General features: G+C 43.5%; 2 protein-coding genes across 3 annotated transcripts; both read right to left on the bottom strand.

Moving 5' to 3' along the window:
- Window positions 1-366: 366 nt before the first annotated feature.
- On the bottom strand, window positions 367-6,924 carry LOC135534614 (H-2 class II histocompatibility antigen, E-S beta chain-like). 2 transcript variants are annotated; one of them, XM_064961549.1, is made up of 6 exons: window positions 6,814-6,924; window positions 5,938-6,210; window positions 5,094-5,375; window positions 3,451-3,564; window positions 2,510-2,530; window positions 367-2,399 (listed from the first exon to the last, which is right to left on the bottom strand). In XM_064961549.1, exons 1-5 carry the CDS (start codon window positions 6,875-6,877, stop codon window positions 2,520-2,522), a joined length of 744 nt encoding a protein of 247 aa, XP_064817621.1. In that variant the 5' UTR covers window positions 6,878-6,924; the 3' UTR covers window positions 367-2,399; window positions 2,510-2,519. The 2 variants fall into 2 exon arrangements, with proteins under 2 accessions (XP_064817621.1, XP_064817620.1); XM_064961548.1 differs by having other exon boundaries at window positions 367-2,530.
- Window positions 6,925-8,034: 1,110 nt separating this feature from the next.
- LOC135534613 (H-2 class II histocompatibility antigen, A-U alpha chain-like) lies at window positions 8,035-10,984 on the bottom strand. Its single transcript, XM_064961547.1, has 4 exons — window positions 10,879-10,984; window positions 9,570-9,815; window positions 9,004-9,285; window positions 8,035-8,866 (listed from the first exon to the last, which is right to left on the bottom strand). Exons 1-4 carry the CDS (start codon window positions 10,955-10,957, stop codon window positions 8,745-8,747), a joined length of 729 nt encoding a protein of 242 aa, XP_064817619.1. The 5' UTR covers window positions 10,958-10,984; the 3' UTR covers window positions 8,035-8,744.
- Window positions 10,985-15,562: the final 4,578 nt, after the last annotated feature.

A 15,562-nucleotide genomic window follows, 5' to 3' on the forward strand; every position in this document is an offset into this window, starting at 1 on the left:
CTATCTCCCTATCAGAAGGCAGGTAACCCTGGTCTCTGGTCGTATGTGATTCCCTATCTCCCTATCAGAAGGCAGGTAACCCTGGTCTCTGGTCGTATGTGATTCCCTATCTCCCTATCAGAAGGCAGGTAACCCTGGTCTCTGGTCGTATGTGATTCCCTATCTCCCTATCAGAAGGCAGGTAACTTTGATCCTGTCAGATTTACAGGAGTTCCTAGGTATTAGGAGTTGGGGATCGATTGGGTATTCAGAACAAGAACGTCACACCAACCACAGGGAAGTGACCGATACACGACATGTTCAAGGTCACCGTCATTTTACCTCAGATACCAGGAAAACATCAAACCAAACCATAGTAAACAGAGACACTGAATCATAATGGTTTATTGTAAAATATGTCCCAGTTAAATAGGAGACCTGAAACCACAACAATGACAGAGCAGAAAATGAAGGGAGCTGAAATCAACCATATAAAATCTTATCAATGAGACATGAAGGAGGTTGATGTCAGTACAGGGGTGTGATGTCAGTACAGGGGTGTCATGTCAGGAGAGGGGTGTGATGTCAGGACAGGGGTGTGATGTCAGGACAGGGGTGTGATGACAGGGGTGTGATGTCAGTACAGGTGTGTGATGTCAGTACAGGGGAGTGATGTCAGTACAGGGGTGTGATGTCAGGACAGGGGTGTGATGTCAGGACAGGGGTGTGATGTCAGGACAGGGGTGTGATGTCAGGACAGGGGTGTGATGACAGGGGTGTGATGTTAGTACAGGGGTGTGATGTCAGTACAGGGGTGTGATGTCTGGACAGGGGTGTGATGTCAGTACAGGGGTGTGATGTCAGGACAGGGGTGTGATGTCAGGACAGGGGTGTGATGTCAGGACAGGGGTGTGATGTCAGGACAGGGGTGTGATGACAGGGGTGTGATGTTAGTACAGGGGTGTGATGTCAGTACAGGGGTGTGATGTCAGGCCAGGGGTGTGATGTCAGGACAGGGGTGTGATGTCAGTACAGGACAGGGGTGTGATGTCAGTACAGGACAGGGGTGTGATGACAGGGGTGTGATGTCAGTACAGGGGTGTGATGTCAGGACAGAGGTGTGATGTCAGTGCAGGGGTGTGATGTCAGTACAGGGGTGTGATGTCAGTACAGGGGTGTGATGTCAGTACAGGGGTGTGATGTCAGTACAGGGGTGTGATGTCAGTACAGGGGTGTGATGTCATTACAGGGGTGTGATGTCAGGACAGGGGTGTGATGACAGGACAGGGGTGTGATGTCAGTACAGGGGTGTGATGTCAGGACAGGGGTGTGATGTCAGTACAGGGGTGTGATGTCAGGACAGGGGTGTGATGTCAGGACAGGGGTGTGATGTCAGGACAGGGGTGTGATGTCAGGACAGGGGTGTGCTGTCAGTACAGGGGTGTGATGTCAGTACAGGGGTGTGATGACAGGGGTGTGATGTCAGGACAGGGGTGTGATGTCAGTACAAGATGTGATGTCAGTACAGGGGTGTGATGTCAGGACAGGGGTGTGATGTCAGTACAGGGCTGTGATGTCAGTACAGGGGTGTGATGTCAGTACAGGGGTGTGATGTCAGTACAGGGGTGTGATGTCAGGACAGGGGTGTGATGTCAGGACAGGGGTGTGATGTCAGTACAGGGGTGTGATGTCAGTACAGGGGTGTGATGTCAGGACAGGGGTGTGATGTCAGGACAGGGGTGTGATGTCAGGACAGGGATGTGCTGTCAGGACAGGGGTGTGATGTCAGTACAGGGGTGTGATGTCAGTACAGGGGTGTGATGACAGGGGTGTGATGTCAGTACAGGGGTGTGATGTCAGTACAGGGGGACATTTAGTCTAAAACATGAAGAAATGAAAATAGACTGAAGCTATTTTCTAATCTCACTAACCAGCGTTTTACTCCTTCTCAAAACAGCAGTATTACCACACACAATATGTTCACCATTTACTGGACATATTCCTTTGTCTTTTGTTCCTTTGAGAACAAGTGTCTTATTTGTTGGTGAAAAAGACACAACAGTAAAGCTGAGTAAAGAACCCCCAGCACAGTGGACTGTTGTATGTGCTGCCCACTCATAATAACTTACAGTGTTATAGTAGGTCAGTTGAAGCAGTTCTCTACCACACCTATTAGGTAAATAAACAACTAATTACAGCATTCTCAGCACTAACTGTCTAAATACTATCAAGCCTAAAGTTGTTCATGGATTAATAATGAAAGGTGTGAGGATAATATGTTAGCAACAATATGATTCATTAGGAAAGTATTGATGAATATTCAGTTAAACAGCAGTAGACGTCCTTTCAGGAACACTGATTCATAACAAGCAAGAAAATCTCATTTGGGATCAATTTCTGCAGCAGATACACCAATGTACCTTCAAATGTGAAAATATAGTAAGCAGGTATTCGAAGTGAGACAAATGACTATAATGACATATTTAACATGAGCCATTGTAACTGGTCTTTCAGCAGAATAGAGTCTCACCTTGTTGCTACTAGAGCACCCCTGTTATAGGAGAGAGAGAGACAGAGAGAGAGAGACAGAGAGAGAGAGAATATGAATCATTATAACATTCACATGTTGATGAACACAATCCCATATGCTGTTCTATACTATTACACTATTACTATTGCTCTCTCTGCTTTCTGCTCTCTCTGCTTTCTGCTCTCTCTGCTTTCTCTCTCTGCACTCTCTCTCTCTGCACTCTCTCTCTCTCTCTCTGCTTTCTGCTCTCTCTGCTCTCTCTCTCTGCAATCTCTCTCTGCACTCTCTCTCTCTGCACTCTCTCTCTGCTCTCTCTCTCTGCACTCTCTCTCTCTGCACTCTCTCTCTCTGCACTCTCTCTCTCTGCACTCTCTCTCTCTGCACTCTCTCTCTCTGCACTCTCTCTCTGCACTCTCTCCCTCTGCACTCTCTCCCTCTGCACTCTCTCCCTCTGCTCTCTCTATCTCTGCACTCTCTCTCTCTGCACTCTCTCTCTCTGCACTCTCTCTCTCTGCACTCTCTCTCAGCTCTCTCTCTGCACTCTCTCTCTCTGCACTCTCTCTCTCTGCACTCTCTCTCTGCACTCTCTCTCTCTGCACTCTCTCTCTCTGCACTCTCTCTCTCTGCACTCTCTCTCTCTGCACTCTCTCTCTCTGTTCTCTCTATTACTATTACACTATTACAATAACAAAGTATTGTATACACTTTTGTTATTGACCAAATACTTATTTTCCACCATCATTTGCAAATTAATTAATTAAAATCCTACAATGTGATTTTCTGGATTTTTCTTCTCATTTTGTCTGTCATAGTTGAAGTGTAGCTATGATGAAAATTACAGGCCTCATCTTTTTAAGTGGGAGAACTTGCACAATTGGTGGCTGACTAAATACTTTTTGCCCCACTGTATATCTATGTTTTCTACACACTGATGACCTCACCAGAAGACTTCTTCTTGTAGTAGATCAGTCCTGCTAATGCTAAGATGGTTCCCAGCACCAGACCAGATGCACCGATCGCTATCTTATTCCTCTCAGCCTCAGGCAGGGATGGGTCTGTCAGAGAGAAAGGATCATTTCAAAAACAATATTACTGTGATTCAATAACAGTATTTCTATTAAATACACAACACACACAACATAGTCTGTGTACCACCATTACCTCACACCCCATGAACCTACTCTCACACAATTACCCCACTCTCACACACCGTTATCCCACTCTCAGACACCGTTACCCCACTCTCACACAATTACCCCACTCTCACACAATTACCCCACTCTCACACAATTACCCCACTCTCACACACCGTTATCCCACTCTCAGACACTGTTACCCCACTCTCACACAATTACCCCACTCTCACACAATTACCCCACTCTCACACACAATTACCCCACTCTCACACACAATTACCCCACTCTCACACACCGTTACCCAACTCTCACACACCGTTACCCAACTCTCACACACCGTTACCCAACTCACACACCGTTACCCCACTCTCACACACCGTTACCCCACTCTCACACACCGTTACCCCACTCTCACACAATTACCCCACTCTCACACACCGTTACCCCACTCTCACACCCCATTACCCCACTCTCACACCCTTACCCCACTCTCACACCCTTACCCCACTCTCACACCCTTACCCCACTCTCACACACTTACCCCATTCTCACCCCATTACCCCACTCTCACACCCTTACCCCACTCTCACACCCTTACCCCACTCTCAGACCCTTAACCCACTCTCACCCCATTACCCCACTCTCACACCCTTACCCCACTCTCACACCCTTACCCCACTCTCACACCCTTAACCCACTCTCACCCCATTAACACACTATCACACCCTTACCCCACTCTCACACCCTTACCCCACTCTCACACCCTTACCCCACTCTCACACTATTACCCCACTCTCACACTATTACCCCACTCTCACACTATTACCCCACTCTCACACCCTTAACCCACTCTCACCCCATTAACACACTCTCACACCCTTACCCCACCCTCACACTATTACCCCACTCTCACACCCTTACCCCACTCTCACACCCTTACCCCACTCTCACACTATTACCCCACTCTCACACTATTACCCCACTCTCACACCCTTACCCCATTGTCACCCCATTACCCCACTCTCACCTCATTAACCCACTCTCAGACAGTTACCCCACTCTCACACTATTACCCCACTCTCACACCCTTACCCCATTCTCACCCCATTACCCCACTCTCACCTCATTAACCCACTCTCAGACCGTTACCCCACTCTCACACCATTACCCCACTCTCGCCCCATTTCCCCACTCTCACCTCATTAATCCACTCTCACACCCTTACCCTCTCTCACGCCATTACCCCATTCTCACCCCATTACCCCACTCTCACACCCTTACCCCATTCTGACCCCATTACCCCACTCTCACACCCTTACCCCACTCTCAGACCCTTACCCCACTCTCACACCCTTACCCCACTCTCACCCCATTACCCCACTCACAGTCTTACCCCACTATCGCCCCATTACCCCACTATCGCCCCTTACCCCACTATCGCCCCTTACCCCAGTGATACATCATGGGCTCAGTGAGGCTGATGTGCTCCACCATACAGGAGATCTTCTCTCCAGACTTGGGTGTGTACTCCAGGTGGGAGTGGATCTGGTAGTACCAGTCCCCGTTAGCCAGCTCCTCAGTGGAGGTCACATCAGATTTCACCTCACGTCCGTCCCTCAGCCAGGTCACTCTGATTTGTTTGGGGTAGAAGTCATAGGCGCTGCACATCAGCATGGCAGGGTGTCTGCCACTGGGGGGAGTCATTGAGCTCAGTCTGACATGGGGCTCAACTAATGGAGGAAACAAAACATTTGTCAGCATAGTTATATCATTGTTATATTATACACTATATATGATAGGATGCATAACATCTAGTCCATAGTTCTGATATCATTGAACCATCGCTGTGCTTTATAAATTAGACTTCATTAGAGAGATGAGCTGGAATGTACATACAATAGATGATCAGGACTGAACTGTTGATACATAGCTGACTAGTCATACTCTAATGGAGTGGCAGGTAGCCAAGTGGTTAGAGTGTTGGACTAGTAACCGGAAGGTTGCAAGTTCAAATCCCCGAGCTGACAAGGTTGCTCAGTGTTCTAAATACAGTTCCAGCTATAAAACTATTCAAGAAAAACCATGTTATTCATCCATCCACGTTAGATAACAATCGTGTCTTTATTAAGTGTGTACCTTTAGACTGGATATATAAATTCATTTATCCCTGAATCTCCACCATCATCTTCATCAGACAGATCTCTATATAACATTTATCATGAATAAAATAAAGTAATGGTCTTGACTTGCTCAGTCAGAGGCCTGTAAGTGGTGTTAAGGAGCCCTGCTCACCTGTCTTGTCCAGTATGGCGCTGTAGTGGAGATCAGCGTTAGGCTTACAGAAACGCTCCAGCTCCGCCTGCTCTTGACCCAGGAGCCCAGCATCACTGTTCCATGCGTTTGCATTCTTCACACCATGTTCAGTGTATCCAACAAACCTCCCCACAGTGCTGTTGAATCTGATATATTCAGCCTTATTGAAAACATAAGAGTCTATCAACTCTATACCATGCAGGTCCTTTGAGGAGTATCGACACTGTGCCAACCGATGATAAAAATATCCATCTGAAAGGAAAACATGAATACAGGTCAATGTTTTGTCTGATTAAAAGACACATTCAATATTCCATATAGTTATAATATGATGTTAAATGTGGTATTTTATAAACTTGTTTATTTTACATTTTTAAAAGGAATCATGTCACAATCTATACTCATTTACACAAAAGATGGTGTATTTTTATACAACCATGTTGTATTCCACTATACAATATTTGACAATATAGTGTGTCTATCTGCTGAAAGACGTTTCTACAAAACAACCTTCAATAAATAGAAGCTTTTATGAAGATTTTAAAAGATGTCATGCTATTTGCCAAGTGTGTAATGGATGCTTTGTTGATATGTACTAGGCTTACATGCATTATTTAACTTGTGTCTGGTTTACTCTTAATGCAAGTACCATTCTACTATCACATACTATATACTGTCAGAGTCGAGAAGAATATTACAGAATTACTTAAAATATGTTTATGCAAAAGCTCTGATTTACTATGTCTTTGCTACACAAAATACCCCCTGTGTAATCTAAATGTCACTGTCCATGATTCTACCTGAGACATGATTTAAAGCATGATCAACAACAACAAAAATGTGTTCTCAATTTACCTGTTCCAGAGAATATGAACAAAATCAAGGTCAGGCAAATGTAGAAGGCAATTGGCATCGACATGTTCCTCTGCTGAGTGACAGTCAACTAAAGACAGCAGCTCAGAGGGAAAGGAATTAACTGTTGAGGAAATGGGCCAGTCCTCTGCTGCTGACACACAGCGTCACATGTTACCAGGCAGACCCTACAAGATGATCTTAAATATCATGACTATTTTCAACATTCACTAAATTGTATCAATTGTATCAAACTTTTCAATATCACTATGATAGGGGATCCACATCTGGTGACAAAATTCAAAACAAATAAAACAAAAGAAATTAAGAAACATAACAAAAGATGTATTTATACTTGTTATGTAAAATACAATGAGAAATACTATTCAATATATAACAATTAAAAATACATATTTTTTTCAGGGGCACTTTCACAGGAGGACACACTTGTAGACCACTATCTTTGTCTGTTTGCGGCAGACCTGGGTTCAAAAAGTATTTATCTTCTTTCCATACATTAGTTGAGCTTGATTGAGCTTGCCTAGCATAATAGAATCAATCAAAGTACATCTTTATGAGTAAATAATATCTTACAGTCCAAACATTGATTACAGTCCTCCCTACATGACTACCTAACCTCGCCACCTTTTGAGTTGCTGGTCTGAGGTGTGCAGGTTTCTGTTGTTGAAAGAGAATCTGGCCAATCAATTCTGCATAAATTCAAGTTTATTTATTCCTACGGTAGCAGAAGTGCTTTATCTGAATTGTATGGTAATAATTACACTTTTGTAATACAAATGTTTAAAGGTTAAACATTAAAATGCTAAATTGAAAATATCATCATCAGTATTCTAAGAAAATATTATTTTATAACAATAGTTTAATGCCTATGCTTTATCTCAATGTTTGCACCCTTTTTCATATGGTTTGAGCTTTTGCTATCATAAAGGCATCATGCAAAACAAAGGCTACTATTGCCAGTAGTTTCTCTGCCCTGTCTTTCTCAAGTTGTCCCCTTGTGGAACTATGCCAGGCAGTGCTTGGCTGGTTTTAGAATTGTTATTTTAGTCATTAGTTGTACATTACAGAGTTTGTAGTATATTAAAACTATCAGGGAAGTCAGTTTGTCTGTAAACAAACACCCAATAGAATGTGCTGTGGCACACCATAAGTAGGTGGGGGGGGTCACGTGTGGCAGTGGAACCAGAAGACACAGACTAGGAGTTTCAGGGCTAATAAGCTTTAATAAAGATGTAAAGGTTACAAAGGGAAAAATGAAACACAAACACCAACTACAACTCAAACCGGGGGTCAACCCGTATCCCAGACGTACATCCATTTGGCTAATCCCCCCTGAGCAGCAGGGACTAGTTTAATATACCATGTACATACATCTCCCCTTCAAATTATCTGCAGTTTAACCTCTCATTCCTAAGGAGGCTTAAAAGGCTCTGTCATCTACAGTCTAAATAATCCGTTTTAACAGTAGAAAGATACTTTAAATGATAGCAAAGTCCTCTTCGCATGTTCTACAGCTGTATAGTTAGTGGCTAGTGTGTTTACTTATACCAATGTGTGATGGAAAAGAAACGTAGCAAATGATGACCTAAACAAGCTTGACAAAATCATACAGAAAGCAAGCTCATACAAAGGATGCAGGCCAAGGGTCACACGATCATCAAAAATGTCACCCACCCACACCACATCGCTGTAATGCAACACAGAGCAGCTTCGGTGGTAGGTTCATTATGCCCACTGAGAGGTTCAGTGTCTTATTATGTGTCTTTAACATGTGTTTGTCATTGGTCTTGTCGTTGCAATTTTTTGATGATGCTGAGTTCTAAAACTATTTCCCAAGTTGGGATCAATAAAGTACTACTATCTCTACTCTATATTTATACAGATTTAACTGTGACGCTCTGACAGCTGTATTCTCAGTTGCACTGGTTCCCTTTGATGAGGAAGAATGTTCCGGTAGCCACTCCCAGCAGCCCCAGAGTCAGACCCACACCACAGAACACAGCAGGACCCACACTGGGCTGGCTCACCTCAGGTTCTGTGGACACACACACACACACACACACACACACACACACACACACACACACACACACACACACACACACACACTGAAATATTCAGAAGAAGTCAAAAGTAATGCAGGCTAAATGTAATGTAGTTGTGTCTTCTCACCCCAGATCCGTGTCAGGGGCTCAGTAAGGCCCTTGTGCTCCACAGTACAGCCATAGATGTCTCCCTCCTCTGGGGTGAAGCTCAGACTGGAGAACTGGTTGAAGGTGACATCAGTGTTGGGGTAGGGGGTGCTGATACGCCCTCCCTCAGTTACATTCTGATTGTTCCTGGTCCACCTGACTCTGACAGGTGGAGGGAAGAACCCACTGACGTGGCAGATGAGGGTGTTCCCCACCCCCAGTTCCACATCATCCCTGGGGTAGATGCTGCTGTGAGGAGGGTCTGTGGGAACACATTTAATATCACATTCATTCTTCCTTGTTGTGTTGTCATTGTGTTGGGCTAAAACAATGTTACATCTGCCATTAGGTCACATGATGTTAGTCTATAAGTGTAGTGGACCATTGATCCGGCTTGTTGTAGTAATATTAAAAGGCTGTAACACTGATCATATGTGGAGCTCTATAACACAGACAATACAACATATAAGAGGTTACAGTGAGGTGACTATTTTACTGCTTGGATCCTATTCATTCATTCACTCCAGATTACTTTCTCTCTCTTACCTATTGTCTCTGGTGGGTTCTTGTAAGCTTTTATAGATGTGGCCAGGTTTCCTTTGCATATCCCCTGATTACCTACAGCCTGTTCATAAAATCCAGGGAAGCTCATCTGATCTACAAACGGAGGCAGAGCCACCACTCCCTCCTTTTTGTTGAAGTCTGCGTACCACAACTCTTCACCATCCAGTCCATACATATTCGCTCCATCTGAATCACTGCATCCATTAAAATATATATCAATATGCAGAACTGAGAAAAGAACCAAAAGAACCTGTTAGTACATTACATCTGGAAGATCATCGTTGTGATGTTCAGACACATTATTTAATAACATTTTACTGTCCTGCTTTACCAACATGAACACATCCTTTTAACCCTTCAGGGTTTGAATTAGTGGCAGAATAATGTGGTAATACTGTATTTGTACAGACCACTACAGGTGGTTTAACATGTTCAACTAACTATCAAGACACAGTTAACTAGCCACTAACTAGCCACTAACTAACCCCTAACCCCATTTAGCCACTAACTAACCCCTAACCCTACAACCTATAACCCAAACACCATCCTGTCCCTGGTCTAACCCTGTAACCCAAACACCATCCTCTCCCTGGTTTAACCCTATAACCCAAACACCATCCTGGTCTAACCCTATAACCCAAACACCATCCTGGTCTAACCCTATAACCCAAACACCATCCTGGTCTAACCCTATAACCCAAACACCATCCTGGTCTAACCCTATAACCCAAACACCATCCTGGTCTAACCCTATAACCCAAACACCATCCTGTCCCTGGTCTAACCCTATAACCCAAACACCATCCTGGTCTAACCCTATAACCCAAACACCATCCTGGTCTAACCCTATAACCCAAACACCATCCTGGTCTAACCCTATAACCCAAACACCATCCTGGTCTAACCCTATAACCCAAACACCATCCTGGTCTAACCCTATAACCCAAACACCATCCTGGTCTAACCCTATAACCCAAACACCATCCTGGTCTAACCCTATAACCCAAACACCATCCTGGTCTAACCCTATAACCCAAACACCATCCTGGTCTAACCCTATAACCCAAACACCATCCTGGTCTAACCCTATAACCCAAACACCATCCTGGTCTAACCCTAACCTGTAACAAACTGGTGCATCAATAGTCCCTAACCAAGGAGTTTCACTAATGTGTTAATTTCAGTCAAAGTGGTCAATATTTTCCATTTTAAACATTACAAGCTCTTGAAACACGTTTTTGTTTATATAATATATTTTAATTCCCTCATCAACTGAACACTATCTACTTACCTTTGTCTTCTGCATACACCTGACAGCAGATGATGAGGACAATCATAGAGGTCTTCATGTTCAGACAACAGAGAGACATTCAGGAGGACTGTACTGTACAGTTAGTTACAGTTAGTTACCTTCTGACTGGTGTGAACCTTCACTGGAGGGATTCAACTTGTTTCTCTAAGTGCAGCAGCTTCCTGAACAATAGGACCAATCAGGTCACTTGTTTCATCCTTACTCAGCTGTAACTAGGTAGACACCGTCACCCACATTTCTGTTTAGGCTTTGAGAATCTTCCTATCCAGATTAAGTACACAGAGATATATTGTATTATGTTCTAGATTGATTGTAAACAAATAAATTACAAGAAGTTCACTGTAGTCGACTGAACCACATTCTCTACGACATTTCACTCAGGGTCACAGCACCAGTGTGACTGGCCCAGTATCAGCCCTGGTTGGCTGAGACCTGATGACTTGGCTCCTAAAGCTAATGCAGTCTACCTCAGCAGATTAGCATGGTATTGAGACGAACAGATAACATGACAGGTACTGACAGTCAGTTGTAAATATGTGTAGAGCTTCCAGCACATTTTACAGGTGACAGTATGATATCACTTGACAGAAAATAAAACACTCCCAAACTGTTAAAGGCCCCCAAAGAGCAGACTTTGGGACCATTTTTACAGTGAATCCCTGTGACTGGTCCACTTCACATCTCAGACCACAGAGTTAAACAACCTGCTGAAAACACTCTAACAGCTCGAACAACAGATTTGCGGTTGAGTGTTTAATCTCTAATTTCTATGAATGAGACATTTGTGGCACAAGAGAAAGATAGGAAGAAGCTTGTAGTCCTCATATAAAGACTACTGAACTATTCTCTGTGTACTGATAGTAGAAGTAGGAGGTACTGAATAAAGGTACTGAATAACGGTACTGAATAACGGCACTGAATAAAGGTAATGAATAAAGGTAATGAATAAAGGTACTGAATAAAGGTACTGAATAAAGGTAATGAATAAAGGTACTGAATAAAGGTACTGAATAAAGGTACTGAATAAAGGTAATGAATAAAGGTACTGAATAAAGGTACTGAATAACGGTACTGAATAAAGGTAATGAATAAAGGTACTGAATAAAGGTAATGAATAAAGGTACTGAATAAAGGTAATGAATAACGGTAATGAATAAAGGTACTGAATAAAGGTAATGAATAAAGGTAATGAATAACGGTAATGAATAAAGGTACTGAATAAAGGTAATGAATAACGGTAATGAATAAAGGTACTGAATAACGGTAATGAATAAAGGTAATGAATAAAGGTACTGAATATAGTTACTGAATAAAGGTAATGAATAACGGTACTGAATAAAGGTACTGAATAAAGGTACGGAATAAAGGTACTGAATAAAGGTACTGAATAAAGGTAATGAATAAAGGTAATGAATAACGGTAATGAATAAAGGTACTGAATAAAGGTAATGAATAACGGTAATGAATAAAGGTACTGAATAACGGTAATGAATAAAGGTAATGAATAAAGGTACTGAATATAGTTACTGAATAAAGGTAATGAATAACGGTACTGAATAAAGGTACTGAATAAAGGTACTGAATAATGGTAATGAAGAAAGGCATCATGAACTACTAAGTAGATAGAGAGAGCATTAACCATTAAACCATAGAAAGCCAGTTTGGCCAGATAAACCAGTCTAGAAAAGTCCTGAACCTTCTGAAGTTCCATTTTATAATTCTGAACCAATAGAAAAAGGAAGACAGCTTTCTCACCAGTTACTAGGCAGAGACCTGAGTGTAGTCCCATCGGTGTCCCAGCTGGAACTACACGCTCCCCCTAGTAACTGATGAGAAAGCTTTGATTTGAGTGAGACATTTGTGACACAAGGGAAGAATATGAAGAAACTTGTAGTCCTCATATACAGACTACTGAAGGTTTCTCTGTGTACTGGTAGTAGAAGTAGCATTCAGCTGAACAGTAAATCAAATAATGAATGTAATAAACACGGACCTTTATAATATTGTTTCTTTGTAATATTTACAATATTGTCAACTTTAAGTACAATTTCACCTCAAATGTGAAATTATTTTTGGTAAAACAATGACCAAGTGTGTGTGAAGATTATGATTCTGCTTTGCAGGTATTGTTCAATAATGTGTATTTTAAAGTGTTTATGGATATGTAGCTTAATGTGTATATTGTATTTTCATGTGTATTGTGATTTAAAATACCATGTTAACCCACTGAGCTAAAGCCAATGCATCATCTCTGGAAGATAACACAAGTCATCGGTCTCAACCAGGGTTTGATACCGGGTCAGTCACATTGGTGTTGTGGATCACAGAGTTGATAAACAGCTGCAGTGGCTGTTATGGGAGACGAGGAGGTCAAGGTTCATTAAGTAAATCAGTGTATTAACCATTAAACAGGGATGATAACAGCAGGTAGTGTATTAGAAATGATCCCCTTGTAAAATCCCAATAGACCTCCAGATTTGAACCTTAATCCTGATATGGTATAACGTGGACAACACATGTATTTGTAACGGACCTTTGTGTCCATCAGGGGAGATTGTGGTCATCCTGCCTCAGCCTCAGTGTTCACGGTCTACTGTGTTACAGTCACTCACCCTGTTCAATAGGATTACACCTCTCCCTGGCAACAACAAGCGTGATGGGACTTTCCAAACCACGGCCGTTGAATAGGGGAAGTGTAAACAAGCAGGTCTCTGGTCTGGACACAGAATGAGGGTTGGAATGAAGAAGAAGTGACTGCTGAGTAGAAACACTAGTGGTGTCAGAGTAGGGGCTGCACAGCTCCTGTCATTGAGGAACACATACCACTGTCATGGAACAATGTAAAACCGGCAGGACAGTGGAGAACTGAGATTTAGACCAATACATTCAAGACATTGACCAAAGGGCATCACACTTTGAGTTGTAACATTTCAAATAGGGCAGGTTTTGACCAATTAAATACTGCCTGTAGTTCATCAACAATACATTTCTCATCCAGGTTAATGGGTGCCAGAGAGAGCAGCCTGGGGACTGTAGATGACAGAGGACAGGCCCCAGCATTTTATGGAACAGAGAGGCGTTTCTTAATTCATTAACGGTACTGGGTGACACTGGGTGTAACTGTATGTATGTAAGGTCGGCCTACCCTGAATAGTTGGATGAAACACTGATTTAATATTGCAGTTTTGCAGCGTGTGTTTGTCTTCTCTCTGGCTTCCTCATGCTGGGGCACATAACAATGAGGTCACATGACACTGAGGTCACTAAACACTCAGAGGTTGTTTCCTTATTTTTATTAAAACAATTATTTTGAGACCAATGTCTAACATCCAGATTAGTCCTATTAAGGTGAGCAGATAACACGACAGATACTGACACGACAGATACTGACACGACAGATACTGACACGACAGATACTGACACGACAGATACTGACACGACAGGTACTGACGCGACAGATACTGACGCGACAGGTACTGACACGACAGATACTGACACGACAGATACTGACGCGACAGGTTCTGACACGACAGATACTGACACGACAGGTACTGACACGACAGGTACTGACACGACGGGTACTGACACGACGGGTACTACACGACAGGTACTGACACAACAGGTACTACACGACAGGTACTGACACGACAGGTACTGACACGACAGGTACTGACACGACAGGTACTGACACGACAGGTACTGACACGACAGGTACTACACGACAGGTACTGACACAACAGGTACTACTCGACAGGTACTGACACGACAGGTACTGACACGACAGGTACTGACACGACAGGTACTGACATGACAGGTACTGACACGACAGGTACTGACGCGACAGATACTGACGCGACAGGTACTGACACAACAGGTACTACACGACAGGTACTGACACGACAGGTACTGACACGACAGCTACTGACACGACAGATACTGACACGACAGATACTGACACAACAGGTACTACACGACAGGTACTGACACAACAGGTACTACACGACAGGTACTGACACGACAGGTACTGACACGACAGGTACTACACGACAGGTACTGACACAACAGGTACTGACACGACAGGTACTGACACGACAGGTACTGACACGACAGGTACTGACACGACAGATACTGACACGACAGATACTGACACAACAGGTACTACGACAGGTACTGACACAACAGGTACTGACACAACAGGTACTACACGACAGGTACTGACACAACAGGTACTACGACAGGTACTGACACAACAGGTACTACACGACAGGTACTGACACGACAGGTACTGACACGACAGGTACTGACACGACAGGTACTGACACGACAGGTACTGACACGACAGGTACTACACGACAGGTACTGACACGACAGATACTGACGCGACAGGTACTGACACGACAGGTACTGACACGACAGGTACTACACGACAGGTACTGACACGACAGGTACTGATACGACAGGTACTGACACAACAGGTACTGACACGACAGGTACTGACACGACAGGTACTGACACAACAGGTACTGACACGACAGGTACTGACACGACAGGTACTGACACGACAGGTACTGACGCGACAGATACTGACGCGACAGGTACTGACACAACAGGTACTACACGACAGGTACTGACACGACAGGTACTGACACGACAGGTACTGACA

The sequence above is a fragment of the Oncorhynchus masou genome, unplaced genomic scaffold, assembly GCF_036934945.1.
Source record: "Oncorhynchus masou masou isolate Uvic2021 unplaced genomic scaffold, UVic_Omas_1.1 unplaced_scaffold_3666, whole genome shotgun sequence".
In the NCBI taxonomy this organism is placed as follows: Eukaryota; Metazoa; Chordata; class Actinopteri; order Salmoniformes; family Salmonidae; genus Oncorhynchus; species Oncorhynchus masou.